The 22,490-nt window shown below is 37.3% G+C and overlaps 2 protein-coding genes across 4 annotated transcripts in view; both read right to left on the bottom strand.

Annotated features, from left to right (window-relative positions):
• Positions 1–1,073: 1,073 nt before the first annotated feature.
• On the bottom strand, positions 1,074–4,531 carry coa5 (cytochrome C oxidase assembly factor 5). Its single transcript, XM_079463851.1, has 3 exons — positions 4,295–4,531; positions 3,988–4,071; positions 1,074–3,751 (listed from the first exon to the last, which is right to left on the bottom strand). Exons 1-3 carry the CDS (start codon positions 4,394–4,396, stop codon positions 3,710–3,712), a joined length of 228 nt encoding a protein of 75 aa, XP_079319977.1. The 5' UTR covers positions 4,397–4,531; the 3' UTR covers positions 1,074–3,709.
• A 1,501-nt stretch (positions 4,532–6,032) lies between these two features.
• The window catches only part of mgat4a (alpha-1,3-mannosyl-glycoprotein 4-beta-N-acetylglucosaminyltransferase A), a 46,527-nt gene continuing 30,069 nt past the window's right edge, over positions 6,033–22,490 (bottom strand). The window contains exons 6-17 of one of the 3 annotated variants that reach the window (XM_079464787.1): positions 22,283–22,329; positions 21,902–22,015; positions 17,277–17,352; positions 15,606–15,720; positions 15,173–15,303; positions 14,915–15,022; positions 12,449–12,642; positions 10,712–10,790; positions 10,205–10,265; positions 9,171–9,283; positions 8,800–8,863; positions 6,033–8,530 (exon numbers count right to left, since the gene is read on the bottom strand). In XM_079464787.1, coding sequence (XP_079320913.1) covers positions 8,837–8,863; positions 9,171–9,283; positions 10,205–10,265; positions 10,712–10,790; positions 12,449–12,642; positions 14,915–15,022; positions 15,173–15,303; positions 15,606–15,720; positions 17,277–17,352; positions 21,902–22,015; positions 22,283–22,329 — 1,065 coding nt within the window. In that variant the 3' untranslated portion in view covers positions 6,033–8,530; positions 8,800–8,836. The remainder of the gene's footprint in view (positions 8,531–8,799; positions 8,864–9,170; positions 9,284–10,204; positions 10,266–10,711; positions 10,791–12,448; positions 12,643–14,914; positions 15,023–15,172; positions 15,304–15,605; positions 15,721–17,276; positions 17,353–21,901; positions 22,016–22,282; positions 22,330–22,490) is intronic. The other 2 variants (XM_079464788.1, XM_079464789.1) reach the window with 2 other exon arrangements.

The raw sequence follows: 22,490 nt of genomic DNA, 5'->3' as shown, positions 1-22,490 counted from the left end.
AATCATTTCCCCAAAACAGGTAGTTTTCTTTAAACACCTATCTGAACATATAGAAAAAACTGTGTATATAGGATATTCAGGGGACTTTTATTTAGAAACTCCACATCAGAATGTCCTGATATTGCATGATGGACAATCTGAGATGTTGTACTATGATTCTGAAGTGAAATCATTTCCCCAAAAGAGGTAGTTTTCTTTAAACACCTATCTGAACATATAGAAAAAAACATTGCAAATAGGATATTCAGGGGACTTTTATTTAGAAACTCCACATCAGAATGTCCTGATATTGCATGATGGACAATCTGAGATGTTGTACTATGATTCTGAAGTGAAATCATTTCCCCAAAACAGGTAGTTTTCTTTTAACACCTATCTGAACATATAGAAAAAACTGTGTATAAAGGATATTCAGGGGACTTTTATTTAAAAACTTTACATCAGAATGTCCTGATATTGCATGATGGACAATCTGAGATGTTGTACTACGATTCTGAAGTGAAATAATTTCCCCAAAACAGGTAGTTTTCTATTAACACCTATCTGAACATATAGAAAAAACTGTGTATATAGGATATTCAGGGGACTTTTATTTAAAAACTTTACATCAGAATGTCCTGATATTGCATGATGGACAATCTGAGATGTTGTACTACGATTCTGAAGTGAAATAATTTCCCCAAAACAGGTAGTTTTCTATTAACACCTATCTGAACATATAGAAAAAAATGTGTATATAGGATATTCAGGGGACTTTTATTTAAAAACTCCACATCAGAATGTCCTGATATTGCATGATGGACAATCTGAGATGTTGTACTACGATTCTGAAGTGAAATCATTTCCCCAAAACAGGTAGTTTTCTTTAAACACCTATCTGAACATATAGAAAAAACTGTGTATATAGGATATTCAGGGGACTTTTATTTAGAAACTCCACATCAGAATGTCCTGATATTGCATGATGGACAATCTGAGATATGGTACTACGATTCTGAAGTGAAATAATTTCCCCAAAACAGGTAGTTTTCTTTTAACACCTATCTGAACATATAGAAAAAAACATTGCAAATAGGATATTCAGGGGACTTTTATTTAGAAACTCCACATCAGAATGTCCTGATATTGCATGATGGACAATCTGAGATATGGTACTACGATTCTGAAGTGAAATCATTTCCCCAAAACAGGTAGTTTTCTTTTAACACCTATCTGAACATATAGAAAAAAACATTGCAAATAGGATATTCAGGGGACTTTTATTTAGAAACTCCACATCAGAATGTCCTGATATTGCATGATGGACAATCTGAGATGTTGTACTATGATTCTGAGGTGAAATCATTTCCCCAAAACAGGTAGTTTTCTTTAAACACCTATCTGAACATATAGAAAAAACTGTGTATATAGGATATTCAGGGGACTTTTATTTAGAAACTCCACATCAGAATGTCCTGATATTGCATGATGGACAATCTGAGATGTTGTACTATGATTCTGAGGTGAAATCATTTCCCCAAAACAGGTAGTTTTCTTTAAACACCTATCTGAACATATAGAAAAAACTGTGTATATAGGATATTCAGGGGACTTTTATTTAGAAACTCCACATCAGAATGTCCTGATATTGCATGATGGACAATCTGAGATATGGTACTACGATTCTGAAGTGAAATCATTTCCCCAAAACAGGTAGTTTTCTTTTAACACCTATCTGAACATATAGAAAAAACTGTGTATATAGGACATTCAGGGGACTTTTATTTAAAAACTCCACATCAGAATGTCCTGATATTGCATGATGGACAATCTGAGATGTTGTACTATGATTCTGAGGTGAAATCATTTCCCCAAAACAGGTAGTTTTCTTTAAACACCTATCTGAACATATAGAAAAAACTGTGTATATAGGATATTCAGGGGACTTTTTTTTAAAAACACCACATCAGAATGTCCTGATATTGCATGATGGACAATCTGAGATATTGTACTATGATTCTGAAGTGAAATCATTTCCCCAAAACAGGTAGTTTTCTTTTAACACCTATCTGAACATATAGAAAAAACTGTGTATATAGGATATTCAGGGGACTTTTATTTAGAAACTCCACATCAGAATGTCCTGATATTGCATGATGGACAATCTGAGATATTGTACTATGATTCTGAAGTGAAATCATTTCCCCAAAACAGGTAGTTTTCTTTTAACACCTATCTGAACATATAGAAAAAACTGTGTATATAGGATATTCAGGGGACTTTTATTTAGAAACTCCACATCAGAATGTCCTGATATTGCATGATGGACAATCTGAGATGTTGTACTATGATTCTGAAGTAAAATCATTTCCCCAAAACAGGTAGTTTTCTTTTAACACCTATCTGAACATATAGAAAAAACTGTGTATATAGGATATTCAGGGGACTTTTATTTAAAAACTCCACATCAGAATGTCCTGATATTGCATGATGGACAATCTGAGATATGGTACTATGATTCTGAAGTGAAATCATTTCCCCAAAACAGGTAGTTTTCTTTTAACACCTATCTGAACATATAGAAAAAACTGTGTATATAGGACATTCAGGGGACTTTTATTTAAAAACTCCACATCAGAATGTCCTGATATTGCATGATGGACAATCTGAGATATTGTACTATGATTCTGAAGTGAAATCATTTCCCCAAAACAGGTAGTTTTCTTTTAACACCTATCTGAACATATAGAAAAAACTGTGTATATAGGACATTCAGGGGACTTTTATTTAAAAACTCCACATCAGAATGTCCTGATATTGCATGATGGACAATCTGAGATGTTGTACTATGATTCTGAGGTGAAATCATTTCCCCAAAACAGGTAGTTTTCTTTTAACACCTATCTGAACATATAGAAAAAACTGTGTATATAGGATATTCAGGGGACTTTTATTTAAAAACACCACATCAGAATGTCCTGATATTGCATGATGGACAATCTGAGATATTGTACTATGATTCTGAAGTGAAAACATTTTCCCAAAACAGGTAGTTTTCTTTAAACACCTACCTGAACATAAAGGATAAAATAAATAGAATAAAAAAACATAAGATAAAACAGTATATATAACAAAAAATAACAATACCAACCACCGGAATGCCATAGGAACGGCCTAGCAACCACCCAGAACGCCACACAAACTGCATAGCAAAACCCTTGTAATCACCAAAATACCTTAACAACGAACTAGAAATCACCCAGAAGATTTTAAAAACTGCATATCAACCCTTTAACATTTAACATTGCTCGGTGCAACAGCATCACTAGCAACATCACTTGCAACCTGTAAGACACTATCAAGTGATAGAGTGGGAAACCGCTTTTATTTTGAAATTTGTCCTACCGTGCTCTTACCGCAATCTCTCATATATGCGCGCACATAAAACAACGTGAGGGCTGGCTTGACCGTCATTTTCAAAGTGGAGGCTGGCCTGACTGCAGTGGATATTTGAAGGGTGCGATACTAATCTGCAAGTACTCAAGATTAACATACAGAAACTGTGAGATATGGCCACTTTAATGACTTTTTACACTGATGCAGTTCATTGTGTTCCCAAAGAAAGAGTTTGGATTGAACGATTGGCTCTTCAAAGAAACATTTGTCCTTTAAAAGGACAATTATTCACAAATCAGGAAAGTATTTACATTAAATACAAGGTTGCTGTTACTCAGTATCCCTTTCTGCCTCGGAATCGAGATCGTGTGTCCAGCTACAAGAAAGGGGGAAAATATATATTCAATCTCTAAAAACATTTCACCAATTTGAATTGTTTATATAAGCGCTTATAAAAGAGAACAGTCTTTATACTAGGCTAAAAATGAATCATTGGCACCAAGAGCTTATAAAAGAGCCTTCTATAATTATTACACTGATAGTACCAAGAGGTTTTGTTATTGTAAGTAACAGTAGTTCATAGCTGAAGAAAGATGAAGCAGATGTACATACCATAGATCTCTTGCACTCAAAGAAAGCCACCTGCAAGCCTTTGCAATGTCCCTCCTTCAGACACTCGCTGGGCTTCTTGCCTTCCTATGACGCATTACATAACAACACCCTTTAACCTTACAGCAGTTTATAAGCGGTTGTAGCTTATTTTAACTGTAATACCTTGTAAAGCATTTTATTAAATGACTATTACATTTATTATTAACATTTATCTGAAGCGACTTACGACGTTGACTCCTCTGTTCACTTAAGTTTGATAAAGCAAAATAATATAATTTCCCTTTTTGTGACTTGATGCTGGAGTTACCTTCACTACACAGTCATGCTGAAGGAGACATGCTTTAAAATCCTCTCTGATTCCAGCGCAGGCACGCGCATCTTCCTCTTTATCCTCATAATATTTGGGCATTCTGTAGAGCTTTCATCCGAGAACGTTTCAGCGAAGAATGGAGCCAGAGATGGTGAATAAAAACGACAGAATTGCAGCATGTGAGTCAAATGGAAATTGTTATGAAAGCGGCCATGTTAGGTATGACGTACTTCCGGTAGTGGAAGGGAAATGCATTTGGGGGGTTGCCTTTTTCATTTATAGACGTCTGGATAAATATTAACCTTAGAAAGGGACGCAAATGTTTGATTGAAAATATGAAACGTGAAACTATTATGCGTTGATGCCTAGAATGTTTCAATCACAAAAATCCAATGTTTACATTTCCACCAGAAGATGACGCTAAAACAACGACATATAGTATGTGTGTTCTATTGCATGCAGCGCTGCGCACACTATGTGGCGTATGACATGCAAGGACCGCGAGAACAGACTACTCCGCATGCTTTCGAATTGCTCTCGCGTTACTTCGTTGTCACACTCCGGTCGTTGCATTATTCGGAATAATATATATAGTACACTTTTCAGCACACAAAATATATATTGTTTCACGTTTAAAGAAGTATATCTCCCGTCAAAATAAATACAGAAGTAGTAGCCTACTTGGGAGTGGTCAAACTTTAATCACATTTGTCATTATAATTTTTACTCAAATAAAATGATTTGAGAGCACCCCAAGTGTATTTTTTACTTTTACTTCTAATGCCTTCCCCGATAGCACACATACACCTGGCTAACGTTTATTTGACGTCTGCAAGACATCTACAATACATAGTTTGCTCATCTGCAATACGTCTCGGAGATGTCTGCTGTCAGATCTCATATAGACCTTTAGAAGATGTCTGTAAGATGTTTACGATTTAGAATGGATGAACAACTGCTCTTTCTAAGATGTTTAGCAGATGTTTTTACGCAGCAGACGTTTTCCAGATCTGCAGATCTTTAGCAGACGTATTACAGACGTTCAGATATCTCCGAGACATATTGCAGATGAGCAAACTATGTATTGCAGACTTATATCCAGACGTCAAATAGACGTAACCAGATGGATCTCCCCAGCCCCCCTTCAATTTGAGCATTGATAGTGACAACCTCAGTCAGGATTGTTAATTGCTCTTAGGGCATGTAAAACAAGATTTGAACATTTCACATATTTTTTCACTTTTATCTGAAGAGGTCACAGGCGGTGTATAGGAGGATGCACCAGTATCCCCTGCAGTGGTTGATTTGTATCCATGCCATCAAGACCCATGCATATGCAAGAAATAGCTGTCCACTGTGTGAAAGGCTTAACAAATGAAAATATAGAGAAGTATAAAAGTGATAAACGACAGAACGTTACTGACATATGTTACACATGCATCTTATAATGGTGAGAATAGTATGGTGTAAAGTTGTATCGTCCTTAATATTTTTACACAAACCCCGAAGCTTAACTGAACTTAATTTAATGGAAAAAATAGATTTAGCTACAAATAAAACCAAAAGCTGTGGTCAATAGGGTTAAACCCAGGTTCATTTTTGTAAGGGTTGGTTTGAGGGCATTGTACTCACTTTTATCAGATTAGAATGCAGTTTAAGCATTCACGGTTTTAAATGGCCCTAAAATGTCGTATCCCATCTCATACAATGGAATAAAAGAAAAAAATATCATTTTAAGACTGGTTTATTACAGAACATTTTATTCAAATCAATTTCAGAGGAGGAGCAAGACAGATGAAGGCACATGAAAGTCCAGAATGCACCTCACAGAGAGGAAAACGTTTCATGTCTGATTCATCTCGATGCAAGTTTGAAGGGTGGATTTTAAGATGGATACATGCGGATCGCAGATTAAACCACATGAGTCTGTAAACCTGCCACGTGAGCGAGTAGAAATCATTATAGATGACAATGGTGGAAACAAATCATGAACATTAATCATTGAGCACAAATCTGACTAAAAAGCAGCAATATGGCAGAACACTTTCTTCTTTCTTTCACTCCACTGTAATTTCACTTGCCCATTCCCCCCAAGATGCAAGCAAGAACGATACAGTGCACTCTACACTTAAAGGAAACATTTGAGGCCCACCTCTAAGGAGAGATCATAAGCAAATTGTAAACAAACGGGTATGATAGTACATTGGCTTGTTAACTAGTCAACAACATAAACCGGTCAAGTTCTGCAATTTACATCCAGCCTCAAGTAGTTACAAAAATGTGGGAGCGGGTAAATAAAAGAATCTGCTCCGAAACGCTCTGCTTGAAGTGTAAAGGGTTAGACAATGTTGACAGGCTGAACTTCATTATAATCTATCATCTTAAAGATTTATACAATCACATGAGATGACAGCACTTTGGAAAATTTGTACAGTAGTTTCCTCACCATCAACTCTCAAAGCCAGTACAAGCTAAATAAATTAGAACCATAGGTTTACCAAATAAAAAAACATCCACATCCAATCATAGTGACCAAGCAGAACACGACATATTTCAAAAAGTAATTCACTTAAGTCTTTCTCCATTCATCACCATTATAAAGCTATGGTTCTGGTATTAATTTGCTCATGACCAGGAACAGTTTTGACCACATAACCTAAACACACCTCTGCAGATTTCTGCATAACTGGAAATGCCCGTCGTTCGTAACGTTCTACACACACCCATGTTTATTTATTAAATATGTTGGCAACCTCGAATGAATGGTGCTTTCAGCTGAGCGTCCAATAGGAGCAAAGTACTTCAACTGAATTTATGTTACCAAACACATTTCACAGAATCCCATAGATACCCCCAAATCAGTGCAGCTTTTGTCTGGGTCTCTCTTAACGTTCTACAGACACTCAACTACAGATAGGTGATACAGCATTAAATACGGCCAAAGAAAAGAATGCCTTTCTGACTGACAAGATGATATTTGAATTAAAAAATGCACAAAAAGGAAGCATGATGTATTCGGTAACATGAATATGGACATGCCATGCTCTAAAATACAACGCATCAGTCAAATCAAGCACATGACAGAAGTTCTATTGCATTTTTAAGCAATTTGACAACGGGCGCAAGGCAGTCCTTTTCCAGGTCCCATGGGAACGCTGGATGTTAAGGCACAGATGTGGGCGGCCCTGCACCCTTCAGCATTATACAAAGTTAGGAACAACCATGAATCTTCACTCGACTTTAAGCCACAATGACTCAAAAGCAATAAATTCTCTGCCACGTCACACATTTCCAATGATTATAAAAAAAGGGTTTATCTCAAATAAATTAATTCACCTTCATAGATCGTCATGACAATAATAACAATAAAAACATCTATATATAAACCTTCAGATTGACAGTCATGATTGACTACTTGACGATAAACTTACACAAAGGAAGAAAATACACTTTTGTTGACCAGGTAGAAGTCGTAAGATATGCTGCCTGTTTTTTTCGAAATAAGTTTAGAATTTTTGGCAAATCAGTTAATAAAATAAACCGGGTTCCACAAATTTCAACGGTGCCAAATGTCAACAACCTAAAAACAAATCAAAGACAAAAAAAACTTCCCAGAAGCAAAAACTTTGACATTTCTGCTGTCCAACTTCTTCTAGCCGTGGTTATCTGACCATGGGTTTGAGGTCAGAAATAGTCCATGAGTGCTGAGATCATCTTCAGGACATGTGTTCTCCAGCATTGGTGCAGCCTAGAATCCTTCATGACAGCAATGATTGCAATTCCTTGTGACAGAAACACAAAGTCTGGAAACGAAGTGTTTTCTGTACAGTAGTAGTCACATTTACACAACAGAATTCAGAGTAGAACAATTAATCTAAGTGAGAAGATCTGGAAAAAGTAAAAAAGAGTAGCGAAGTTGAAGTGAAGTTGGAGGGGTGAAGATAAATCAAGTCCTTTCAAAGCGAACTGTAATTGCCTCCATCCATATTTAGATCCCATAATGTCACTTGCTCTGCTGCAGAAGGGTGTGTCAAGCAGCACATCCCATCTCAGGTGACCAATCACGGCCTCAGCTAGCAGGGAGACATGTTGGTAGTTACTAGGGTTGGGCCGATAGACGGTGCCATCGTCCGTCGCCGATGGCTGACAGACATCACAATGGTGAGCCGGCATCGTGATTGCAACAAATGTCACTTTCGTCACGTGACTCTCGCTGCTCTGTGCTGTAAATCACTTTGTAAACAAATATGAACAAGGCTAAGGGACATATAAGCATGCGCTGTACAGACAGGCCTGACTTTATAACTGTGAAGCTTGTGCTGTATAAAAAGGACGCGCAGCCCACATTGTGTGAAGACGATGCGTGTCCGTGCTATGGAAAGCCGTTTAGGTCATATTTCGCCATTAACCAAACGGCCACCCAAACGGCTTTCCATACTTTGCAGCCCGCGTTGTATAAAGACGACGCGTGTCTGCGCAGCTCACATTGTATAAAGACGCACCTCACTTTATATCGCCGCAAGGGCCCAACCCTTGTAGTTACCCAGGTATCCTTTTGATGTGAATCTATGAAAAGGAAATCAGAGCACATATATTAAAAATTATTCCCACACAATCATGCCTATGTAAATTCAAAACAGGTGTAAAATGCTCATTTCTGATATTTGGGCCTTAAATGATGCTTGCTTGACGTGTCACATATTGAAAACAAACGCTTCGTCAAATTGATGTGCGAGGCAGTGTTGACATGCAAGTGATGTGATTCACTCATTGATGCCTTATAGAACAGCATGTAACCACAACAGTAGTTAATATACTGTAAGTGATCCATATTTAAAAAACGAAGAGTGTATGAAAAATACAGTACACGTACCTCACTAATAATAGCCCACACAGCAGAGTCCTTCTGGACAGACAGACGTACAGCCAGCACAGGGTTGAAAGCAGGGTCAACCTTCCCCTCAGCCACTCCCTTCTCAAATTCAGCTGAAAAGAGATAAACATTGCCAATTAGTGAGTTGATGAACAGCTATAATGTCCTGCTTTGACCATCAGAACGTCGCATTTATTCACTGTTATTGTGTAAAACATTGACTGTTTTTGTGAATAATACGGCTGAGCAAGAAAACTGAGTTGAACAAATGTGTGTCACTGCATGTCATAAGATGTTTCATAATGTATGATGTATAAATCTTATGACTGGTTTTGTGGTCCAGGGTAATAGATCTGATAGATTCTATCTTGTTATTGATCCAAAATGACACCGTAGTGTTGTTCCATCTTGTTCGTACGGCAAACTGATAGATGTAACTATTCTGCAGACTTGGATGTCAGAGAGGAACAACACAGAAGACGAAGTGATGTTATAATAAAAGGAGCAAAGTTTATTGTAGAGAGAAAACAAAGTTGCGTTCAGATGCCCATTCTAACTTTGCCTAGAACTCTATCTAGAGTTCACTCCAGTCCCTGAATAGCAGTATATATGATGTCATTATCGAAAGTTTCCTTTTAAACAATCAAAGTTGTTTGAAAACAGCGATTTTATTTCTGGACAACGCTGTTTTATTGATGTTTGGATGGATGATACAACTACTCTTGACCCAATGACAGGGTATTTAGAAACAACAAACAGATCTACTAAACCGTAGGAGGAGAAATGCAGAGACGTTAAAAAGGTGTTTACAGATACACAAAGTGCAGAAGGATGTGGGCAGTTCGGCAAATACCCAATTGTTTGGAAATGTGTGTTTCAAATTACTTAGCACCGTCTTGTTTTTTTGCGAGTGTGATCTGATATAGCCATTAATACCAGGTCTTGTCTTAAAAACTGCTAAACTGTCGCCGTATCATATTTTCAATAATTTACTACAAGTCCAAAACTGCTGCTGTAAGCATGCAATAACTCACCAATTTTAAAGAAGCGGTCCTCTGTTCGTTTGTATTTCTCTTTGGTCTTCAATTCAGTGTCCTGTAAGATATAATTATTACAGAACCTTCGTGGGGGCCACTACAATCTAATATGATACCACATTTATACACACTTTTGGAAGCAATTTAAGTAAACTTTGATCAAATTATAAGTGAAACCAAGCTCACAAACTCATTTACACAAAGTTGGATGTATTACAGGTCTCATTTATTCGTGGAGAGTCTACGGGAACAAACATCAAAGCCAATTTGAAGGTGTTTAAAGCTTTGTATCACAGCAGGGTTGCAGTAGACGGCCTCATTACCACGACCCGTCCAACTTGATACTGACCAAAATGAGACGGGGTAACAGCATACACAGGAGGCGTATACTAGATATTGCTGTCAGTTAGCCCGCCGTTAGACTTTGACAAACCTGTCACCCCAGGGCTTGTCTGGACGTTTCAAGAAAACTGTATTAATCTAATAAAAAGTGTTTTTTTTTACCGTGACGGGCAGGATCTCGACGGTAGTGTTCTCGATTTTGTCTCCAGGGTGCTCCTGGTTTCCACTGCGAAAAAGACACCTGCCAATCATAAGGCGGATTGTTAATGAATATTCATGTCCAGGCAAAAACTCATGAATATTCATGAACACGTGTGTACGGATTGTACGCGTGCACACACACATTTGCTGGACATGAGCAAGAACTTAGAAAGTTGTGACTAACTTAGACCACACACAGAGAGAGATAAATGTCTCTACATGTGAGCTGTTAATTTAATCTAGTCACACATACAGTAAGTAAATGGAGAGCACTGTTTATACTCGAACACTCTAAAGAGGTCAAGCCCATGCTAGACAAGGAACATTAATCGCTGCATGTTCTTATAACCTTCTGCCTGCCTGTCTGAGTCTGTTTCTGAGATATGGCTCGATCTCCCAACCTATCACAGGTCCTGTTTATACCCCGATTCTGACATAACACAGGAGATTTTGTGATGAGAGGATCAATGCCTTCACCTGGAAATCTCCAACAGTTTGTGGTCTTAAAGGGAAGGGTCTCTTATTCAAATGAACTGGTACACAAAATGAAAAGGATGTCACTATTCACTCATGTTCATGTCATTCCAAATATGCATCATTTTCGTAAGAGTCATATACCTGTATACAGGTTTTGAATGACATGAGGGTAGTTAAACGATTTTTATTTGAACTATCCCTTGAATGATTATCATTGTATATTACTGCACGCATATTGGAATATAAATCCTAATAAACAATGACAACAAACATTTGGCAGATACTTTTATCCAAAATGTTTATGTAAAAACATTGTTATTTTAGGAAACCACCTGTATCAACACAACTTCATTTTCATGGAAATGCATGCATGATCTGTGTTTAAGTTGTCAACTGTAACTTTATTCCCTTCAAAATGTGCATATCATTTAGATAAAGTTGCATATGTCTAAGTTATGTCCGTGTTTTTAGCACGATAGACAATTGACAGGTGAGTGGTTGGTCCTTAGTTGTTGTCTGGGACACACCAGGCAAATTTGAATACCTCTGAACATGAAACCGGAAGTTAGGAAAAAAGCTTTGAACCAGGTTACGAAGTTATAGATGGTTTCAGTGGCAACAACATAAATGTTATGTGGCCCTTCCGGTAGACCACCGCAAAGATTCAATAACTGTTGAGTAATTTTAATTTCATTGAATAAAATTAGTATACAATAACATAATGAGTTAAATTTAAAAGAATTTAATATAAAATAAATGTAATAATAAAAAGTTAACGTCCGGCCAAAAAAGTTAATGTCCTTTGAAACCGTCTGTAAGTTAAACATTTGTTCAACATTTCCTCCATTACATCTCTTTCTCTCTCTCTCTCTCTCTCTCTCTCTCTCTCTCTCTCTCTCCAGAGGTTTATGTATGCAGCTTCTTATTTTAGAAGGTTCTCATTAGACACCTCCACACTGATGTGAGGACAGTGAGAAATGCAGAAGTGTGAATGACTTCTTCTGGTTAGAGCTCTCTGAACAAGTGTGAACAACACTTTTCGTGAAGTGAGGATTAATGAAATATTTATATTTCATTACAACACAGTTTTACAGTAAATTAAAGTTAAATAATCTAAGCACTTTAACAGCTATATTGTCAAACTTCTGAACATTTGAACCCGTGTCCATCTGTACGTCCAGCCATACACACAAAGCCGGCACAGAAGACGTGGCCACCGACCTTTCTATGTTGACCGGTCGATCAAACTTAAACAGAACGTAGTCTCCAGCCATTGGAGTGATGGCCCAGAAGAAGTCCTCGCCCATGTAGGTCTTCTCAAGCGTGTGGCCTTGATACACTTTAAGAGAGGTGGAAACTTCAGCCGGCGGGTTCACGTGAATCTTATGCAGTAGAGGTTTCAGGAAGTCTTTATCCTTAGAGAGCAGAAAGCAGAGGAAGTTATGACTGCGGCCAACAGGAAGTGCAAGTGATGTCCGGCATTGATACTGTACTTATAACGTCAAACTAAATGTCAGTGATTCAAGATTCAAGAAGAGATAACAGGATAAAAAAAAGATAACAAAAAAGGCAAAATATGTTTGTATGGAGCTTCAGCAAAGTCAGAAAGCCCTGGTTTACGTCTGATATCATCTTAGGTGGTTCGATCAGAAGTAAAGGGTGTCAACGAGGTCAAAACTGTTTTATGAAACCGTTCTTTGAAAACACATTCAGAGGTAGTCAAAAACACAGGTGATCCTGTTGTGTCCTGTAAACCCTGATAACAATTTTATTTTATAATAATTTTTTATTGTTTAAATTTTGTTAAAAGGCATTTTGCTTTAAAGGGGTCATATGACACGGCTAAAACTAATATAATCGTTTGTTTTAGATGTAATGCATTGTCTATAGACGATTTAAGGTTCAAAAACATTGTATTTTCCACATACTGTGCATGTTTGCTTCCTCTCTTTGCCCCGCCTCCCTGAAATGAGCAAATATTTTACAAAGCTCATCGCTCTGAAAAGCGAGGTGTGCTATGATTGGCCAGTTAACCAGTGCATAGTGATTGGTCGAATACTGCAAGCGTGTGGTGGAAATGTAACGCCTCTTACCATATTTGGAACATTCCAAAGCATTTATACTGACAGGTACACCCAGCTTACTTGTGTATACATTTGGGCGGACTAAGTCAAATCATACCATGAACAGACGTAGATTTGTGGGGGTGTGGTATATTTGTGGAGTAGATTTGTGGAGGTGTGTCAGGCAGGTCTGGGTGAGCATTCACTTTTAGATAGAATGCATCTTTTGTTCAGACACTTACATTTTTGCAATTTGACGTGTCTAATACATGCATGGGCAACTTATCATTCGAGTCATTCGTATGGCAGTACAAGCGGTATGTAGTATGTTGCATCAGCGATATGTCACATGACCAACAAAGGTAACGGCTCAGACATGCTGGTGTATGTTCTGTAGTACTGAAATCAGAGCCTCTTCACCTGATATCCAATCACAAGCGGTCAGAGGATTGACATTTGAGACCCATGTTATTACCAGGTCAATATTGTCTTGGCTGACCACCAAAGATTAATGTTTATGCCAAGTGCACAAATAGTACAAAAATTGCTTCCTACAAAAGGGTTCTTACACCTTTTAACCAGTCACATTACAGCACTTTTCCGTTATCTTCAATGTGTATTTTCACTTTTTATTAGTCGGTCATCTATATTGCCAAATAACTTAGTCTACTTTTTATAAAAAAGAAAAAATATATTATAATACTGTATATTGTCTAATAATATTTTAGACAAGTCTTACATAATTTCGCCTACTCCTGCAATAGACGGAGTGCGTTGAGAGTTTGTTACACGTGACACAATATTTTAAAGAATACAGATTATTAAATGCAGCTCGGGAACAGGTTCAACAAAAAACATAGAAGTCCGGCGCTGAGAGTGGAATTAAAATTCTAAATGAAGACACGCTGTTGGTCACATGGTTATTTCATTTTGTTCATGTCTGTAGCTCAAATACGTGGCTCAAACACGTTCACTCCCCATGGAGAAAAATTTCCTTTTTGCAGACTTTGAGAAGGTTCAGGATTTCTTTTAACCATAAATTGCATTTTGTTTTCAATCCTCCTTTGTTGTGTGTTCAATATGAAGAATTCAGACGCCAAACCCTGCAAAATGTCCGTAAGATGACTTTTCGTTTAAACAAGTATTTTTTATCAGGCTCCTCCATTTAACGTTACTTCCAGCAAAACCAGATATTTCAGAACGGGAGTGTGGTATTTATTTATTTGGGTTTGAAGCAAAATTATTTGAGTAATGTATATTATGTGTGGAGAGCATTCACTTAACATGATAAGGGTTTTGCATTAGAACTCTTCATACTGTATACAGCTGCCCGCCAAGTGCGCAGAATCAGAGCAGCAAGCAAAGCTTGAGCAGAATGCTTTTAATGCAAACGCATTACGAACATTTCAGTTATTTCATCTACAAAGTGAACTATTGTAACATACTGATTTGATATGAAACCAAGTCATTTCAATTTCAAGCATTTGTTTTTAACTTTAAAACACAGCATTAAAAATCCATAATTTTTCAGGATTTCCCGCACCCATACGAACCCTGAAGTTGAGATAACAATAAACTGGTAAAAAAAGAAACTGGAAAAGAAAACTTATGAAATAAGAGTTACCGTGAGCTTCTGGATTTTCCCAGCCAGGGAGGAATGTAAACCAACGTGCTGGAATAAAGAGGGCCTGAAACGAATGCGCAGGCTAGACTTCTGCCTCTCACAGTGTTTCTAGAGAGAACATTGCAACGTGAGAATGACAGACACATAAAATATGACAAATAAGGCAATGAATGTGTGTGTATGCAGCAGAAAAGGTCTGTCCCGATACACCACAGCAGAGGTGTGGAACACACATATGTGGAGCGAATATTAACTCACAGCGTCTTTCTCAGGGTTGCAAACTTTGACCCATAGTATGTGATCCAGCAGCCAATCAATGGGCTTCTCTTTGTAAAACATGAAGATAAACTCCACTATGAGGTTTAGATCTGGGGCTTGGAACATCTTTCCTGAAATTGGGAAAAACTGACTTAACCAGACTTGAACTTATATAGCGACAATAAACTTTATAAATTCAATATCAATTCAAGCAGTAGTAGAAAATGGTCATTGTCTACTCACTCTAAAGTTGTGGAACACAAAAGGAGACATTTTGTGGTGTTTTTTGTCATTTTTGTGGTTTCTTTTGTGTTCCACAGATAAGTCACAAATGCGCAACATAGCAATTTATATATACTAGCTATTGTTTGCAGTAGCTTATCTATTTAAAAATGCCAAACAATAATAATAATTTTAGAAAAAGGACACACACCAATGAAGCCCAGCTGTGAGAACTCAAGAATCATCCAGTCCTCACTGGCCAGTTGTATGGCAAAGTTTTTCATTGTGGCAAAATAGTTGGGCTTGGCAACGATATCGTCCTCTAACTGAAAGAAGAACAGGAACAGGTGAATCATACGGAACACATCATATTGATACAACCTGCATATACTACAAACACCACACCTCTAACTAACAATCAACCTGAGGAAAGGGGGAAAAAAACACACATGCTCCATCCGCTAATAAAAGCACAGCCAAGCAAAGCAAGCGCATGTTCTACACCCTTGTGTAACTTAAGTTACAAACAAATGATGAAAGCAATACCTTTCCCCTCTCCTACAACAGCACAGCATGTATACAGAGCACAAAGACATGAGGATACTGGAGAGGTTTATTGGCAAAGCACAAAACAAAACAAAATGAATGAAAACAACATTCACAGACAGACAGGAGCGTGTGAGAATGAGACAGACATGATTGTATTTACAATGACATAAACAATATCAGATGGTGGTGTTTTTTCTTTTTCTTGGGAAAATGTGAAAAGGTCAGAGGACATTTAATGCAAACGCATAGAAACTAAACCTAAGAAGCATGAGAGTGAACTACAGGGTGAGGGGGATATATTACCTCTTACATCAGTATGTCTACAGAAGTTAAACATTGTTGTCAATGTCTAAAGGTGTACCATATGTGTACCATTTATAGCATTTATGCTGTTAAAGTTTATTAAAGTCCCCATGAACCGGATCGTTTTCGTTTTTATTTCGGAGCGAAATGGAATTTTTTATAAAAAAGCAGTAGGCGTGGCTTTCGTGTTTCTCTGATTGGATCTCGATTTGATTGGATGTATAAAAACAGCCATTGCATATTGAAATGGCACTGTCAGCAGACTGACAGTTGAAGGGGTGGAGTTAACAGATGCTCCGCCCAAGCCATCCAACATACGATAATGTAATATAAGATGGGTAGTCATTACAGAACGGAAGTGCATTTTCAGATTTTAAGTGAAGCTTATGAGGGCAGATGATTTTTAAAAAGAGCATGACCCACATCGATAAACTATTTACAATAAACGCTACAATATTTCATGAAAAAATAGGCAGTTTAATTATTTCACTGGGACTTTAATAAGCTTATGAACACTGCTGTAACAACGTAACAATGTTCGTATATTAAATAAATATTAAATATAGAGACGTCTGCTTGGTTTTTACATTTAGGTTAATCAAAGTTTATTAGGGGTTTAACCGTCACGAGCTGTCATCATCCCTATGCCCTACTCCCTTCGAAGGGCAGATCCCTTGGAGCTTAAACTTTGGAGTAAACAGGGCATTTACGTGCCAATTATGTAGATGGAATGCGCTTGGCACGTAAGGAAGCGACATAATTTCCTCATTATCTTCAGCTGGCATGTTCTTGTGACAACGAAGCATTGTGTCCCGCAGATGTTTTAATTAAATAAACATAAAAATATGCGACATAATATATAAACACCAATATAAACAAAACTTTTCAAAATATAAAATGTATTGTTTATTTGCAAACAATTAAGTTTTATGCTTAACTTATAAAGATAATGAGGAAATAACTTTTGGCATTCCAATGTTGCGTCGCACAAATGACAGATTTTCAACCTTAAATTTGTGAATTTGGTTACCTGGACATAATAGACCCCTTTGTTGACAGCATACATCATTAGAAAGGAATAGTCCAAGTTCTGCTTGGTACGCCATCTGTAAAACAAATAAAACCAATAATTGACAAAAATTGGAACATAAAAAAACCTGAATCTGTTGGTGACTCTAGAACTGCTCACAACCTTTGGTCAGTGTACAGGCAGGAGCTTATATGCTTTGAGGTCATAGGTACTTCATGGAATATCCCAAAAGATTTGGGCACTGTTTGGGACCAGTCTGTACTCCCTTTTTAATTCGATGCGTTTTTTCAGCTTAGTTATTTTTATGACCCAAGAGAATATAAACAGCCAGTCCTGACTGGGCTAGAGTAAAATACTAGCACAGTTAAACTGTGTGTATAATTCAAACTACTTCATTAAACAACTCACACACCATTAGCATGTCTGCATCCAAACTGTCAGCTGAAGGCTTGCCGCATTTCAACAAAAAAAGAGACCCGATCTTTCAACAAGGTTTTCTTAAATGTATGGAGGGAAGGATTCTAGGACAACATGTTGAAAAACACTTATCTACAGGTAATGGACAGTAACAAAGTAAATTTACCTGAGAACTGTACTTAAGTAAACTTTGTGAGAATCTGTACTTTACTTGAGTATTATTTTTGTACTTAAATTCACTACATTTAAAAGACAAAATATCATACTTTGTACTCCACTACATTTATAAAAAGGTCAAAAAGTATAAAGTGGTTTCTATGTAGAGGGGTTTCCTGTATGCGCAATTTATCTGGCTTGCGATCTGCCAGGACCTTTTACTGTTGGCAAGTTTTTTAAGCTTGTGGACTTATAAATTATGGAGCGATTTTAGTCTCATTAATTATTCACACGTAAAACAAGATACACACATGCGTAAACAGTTTTGCATGCATAAAACCTCATTTACGTGCAAATAGTATATATTTACATTTACGAAAAGCATTTACGTGCGTAAAACAAAACTATTTTCTCACAAAGTACGTTTCGCAAACATACAACTGCGCACAAAACTTTGGAAAGGTTCAAATGTACACGTTTGTCTTGTTATGTGAATGTTCAAATCGTGACACACGTGTGAATCGCCTTGGACGTGTGTGTGTGTGTTCTGAGACTCTCCTGGCAACTCAATCCCTCCCACTTGGGTTGTCGTACTCTTTAGCCAATCAGATTCAAGCTTACCATTCAACCAATCACAACCCGCTGAGGGCGCAGGACTCAAGGAAAACGGCTCTGCGCATCGTTAAACACACACCCAATAAAAGTCTTGTTATTAGTTCAACCTCTGCAGTTAGGGGTTCACAGAACAGAGAGTTAAAAGGATCCTTGGGTATAGAGCGATGAATGGCTTAATATGAACAATGGTATTAACTTTAGTATTGTGAAATAAAAAACTGTTTAACTGTCACAGTATTCATACAATTTGAAGAAATATTTGTACTTTTGCCGCTGTTTTTTGCGTCAAACTTCGTGATGTCAAATGGTTGCAACCAAAACCTGTTTGTAACAGTGAAGCACACACGTTTTCCACATTTAACAGTAAAATATGATATGTAAAACATAAGATCAGATATATGAACACAGGGACAGTAGGTGGCGGTATGTCCTCTTGACACAAGCCAGCCAGCCTGACATAAAAGAAGAACGGGTTCAGTATCAGTAAGCGTCTGTTCAAGTAAGCATGTATTAAATCATAGCTTTAAACTACCGCCTTTAAGACATTTAAGACTATTTAAGACATCAGCATCCACCAAAATCGTATACTTTATACATTATGAGAATATACTGATAAACACAATAATAATACTTGCGGTTTGGTTATTTATTCTGTATTAGAGCACACGTGAGTATAAGCCCCCGTCAGCTAATGACCGAGGGAGAGAAGACAATACCTTTAGGCTACTGATGTTGATAAATCAACATCTAATAGTCAAAATCTGGATAAAATGAATTGTATATTGGCTAAAACATAAAATTTAAATTATTTTGGTTATTAATATGCATGTTTGTATTGGTTCTGACAAACAATATTAAAATACACCAGATATCTCTCTCTGTCTCTCTCTCCACGGTATATATTATCCTACAGAAACTTATATTTACTGAAGAACTGATTAGTGTGTCTGTGTTTAGTTTGGATGCCTAGCCTGCGTGCAACTATTTTACGTCATCGAAAAAGAGGTAAGTGGTGCGCAAATTTCAGATAAAAAAAGAAAAGCCAGGGGTGGGGCATCTTTTAACAACTTTTACTTCACTGAAACAGTGGGACACACTTAACATTAAAACCTACAAATTAAATTAAGATGAACAATCAAACACATTCTTTCTGTGACAGGTACTGTTTTACAGAGCATTACACCGTGTATATATAGTCATACGTAAAAATATATATTTGTTTTTACTTGTGATTGGAAGGTGCGTCAGCTATTTTCTATCTAGGCAACAGGCATGAAATATACTGTACTGTATATAAGGGCTGGATAACAATATTCAATTATTCGAAATTTCTTTCGTTGGGTTGGCATTCGATTTTCTATTTTGAGATTAAAAAAATTTTTCCTAACAACTGGCATCCCGCAAAGCTGGCATCCCGCATTTGAAAATGAATCGCCCATGAAGTGTATGTCCTGATTTAGTTAATCTGGAAGAGAAGACAGAAATGCCGAACACCTCAGGTGTGTGGGAACACTTTAAATTCAGTGGGGACAAGACAAAGGCAGTGTGCCAAATTTGCGATTTGAAACTGGCCTACCACAACAGCACATCAAGTTTGAAAAATCGCACAAGTTCTGTGAGTAGTACGCCTATAAAAATGCTAGTTTGTGATTTATTATGTGTTCAACTTTACGTGCGAATTGCGCAGACCTGCTTATATAATCAAAACAACTCAAGAGCAATTGCAGTGCTGCATGATGTCCGACAAACCTAATATTTGTAGCAGTTTGGGACCTGGTAAGGACACAGGTTGCATATCACTATGTCGCACATATCCAATGTTTTTTTCTTACGGTGACAGCTGGAGCTGAATGAGGAATTTAAACGGTCTCATGCCCATCATGCGTCTAAATCCGCGTCTCTGGCAAATTGCATTCTGTGCCTGAACAAGAAACGATACTCAAAACTTTTTCTAAACAAACGTAATAAAGAAAGGAAAAGAAATATGTCTAATTTACCCTTCAAAACAAAACAATTTTAATGGCTGCAACAGTTCATGTTCATGTTGTGCTTTTAAATCCGCAATGCTATAACCTGAACAACAATTTTCTTTTCATAAATTAACTTAATACAGAAACTAACGAAATATAATTTTCCATTAAAAACAATAAAAACTATGTGAGGAGCCCTGCTTCTGTCTCGTGCTGTTCTGAAGTCTATTAAAAGGTTATTAATTCTGAACGTGTCGCGTGTCCATATTGCACCAAAATGTTTCACCGCACTCCCTAGGGTCCGCAGCAACAAACCCGCCATGCCTGAAGTCGATGGTATGAACGGTTCTCAACATAATAAAAATGCAAACAGACAGACAGACACAGAGATTCCTGCCTTTTCTAGAGAGAAGCATATGTTCAGCCCCTGCCCTCTAAAAATGGTATTCGGACCAGCCCGACTGTGTATGTCAGAACTGTGTAAAAACACAATATCAGAAAACGATAAATCAATGTACTTGCATACGCTATTCTAAAGTAAAAAAAACCTGAAAATCACATTTCATGGTTAAATTAAAGATACACTTTCTTCCTACAAGCCCTTAGTGAGTAACTGTGACTTCAAGCATTCATACATTTTTTAATCAGAATGGTGCTTCCTCCATCTTATAATGTCTCTGACAGAATCCCGCTTCTGATCATGAAAGAGAAAGAGACTGAAAATATGCAAAAGAGGGAAAAGAAAGAGCTACCCAGAGTGATTGAGATTAAATTGAGACAGCTGTGGATGAAAGATTTAGAGGGAGCCGGAGATGAGAAGAGGAGTCTTTTTAGGGCAGACGAAATGAATCATCATCATCGAGCATGTACACGAGAGAAAGCGCGCGCGAGAGAGAGAGAGGGAGATGAAGGGAGTGTTGAGTAAGAGTTGTTGTCTTTGTTTGACTTTGAGCTATCTGAAGAACAAGGAATAAAGTTCACTGGTGTCTTTTGCTCAATTCACTTCCTGTCTATCACTACCCCTCCTTTGTCTGTCTCTCTAACTGATGTCTCTCTCTGTCTCTAATCATATTATAGGTAGCAAATCAGCTTTGCCTCTGCCACAGAAATATGGTATCCGAGCTCATAAAAACTTTATTTCACCCTCACCACTGGAACTGTACTATAGACATTAAAATATCAGATGCACCCACCACGACAACAATCTGACCTAAACAAATACTTGGACACGCCCAAATATACATGCTTATATAAACTGATAACATAATGCTCGAGCGAACTTGACCGCTATTTTGCTTCTCACATAATTTGCAAAACCTTGTGAATTACAAATTCTAAATGTACCCAAAAGTTAGATTTTTTTTCTAGATGCTTCTAATCACAATGTGCCACTTTCCCATTACATTTAATACACTGTAGAAGTATGCAGTCCCAGAACAATGAGAATTACATTTTTTGCATACTTACTTCACCCTCTCTTTTGAGTCGCCGAAAGTCTCTTTCAAGTTGTTGAGGTCTGGATAGTAGCTGACAGGGGGAGATATAACCTCCAACAACCCAGAATTCAGTTCTGTGTAAAACCTAACAAAAACAAAAGAAAAAAAAAGCTTAAATGAGCAGTTCAAACTTCACAACTTTATGCATGTTCATATTTTGATCCGCAAATCCTAGAAACGATTTTGATTGCTTGACTCATGTCATGCATTGAGCTATGTTTTTTTTAACTCCTAATCGGAGATGTCCACAAATATCTGGCAAGCAACTTTGGTCGGCTTGACCTCATATCCGCTCCTTGCAGCTATATTTAAAATATTATAATAGCTGTTTTTAAATTTAAAAATCACTTACTCTTTCTCAAGGGCTGCAACCACACTGTTTACGTACTCAATGTCTGTCTGTGAGAAAACAAACATGATCAAATAACTGGTTAGTACAGACACACACACACACACACACACACACACACACACACACACACACACACACACACACACACACACACACACACACACACACACAATTAACAAAATGCTGGTGAAATAACAAGGAAGTAAAT

Source organism: Barbatula barbatula (assembly GCF_947034865.1).
Source record: "Barbatula barbatula genome assembly, chromosome: 9".
In the NCBI taxonomy this organism is placed as follows: Eukaryota; Metazoa; Chordata; class Actinopteri; order Cypriniformes; family Nemacheilidae; genus Barbatula; species Barbatula barbatula.
The sequence above is the reverse complement of the archived record's forward strand: the minus strand, read 5'-3'. Positions and strand labels throughout refer to the sequence as shown.

What these genes read in the sequence shown, in the direction of transcription:
- coa5 (XM_079463851.1), bottom strand. Translation starts at nt 4,396, where the DNA reads ATGCCCAAATATTATGAGGATAAAGAGGAAGATGCGCGTGCCTGCGCT. An exon ending in AGCATGACTGTGTAGTGAAG is followed by an intron (nt 4,072 to 4,294) that starts GTAACTCCAGCA and finishes AATGCGTCATAG; the next exon opens with GAAGGCAAGAAGCCCAGCGA. An exon ending in TTGAGTGCAAGAGATCTATG is followed by an intron (nt 3,752 to 3,987) that starts GTATGTACATCT and finishes CCTTTCTTGTAG; the next exon opens with CTGGACACACGATCTCGATT.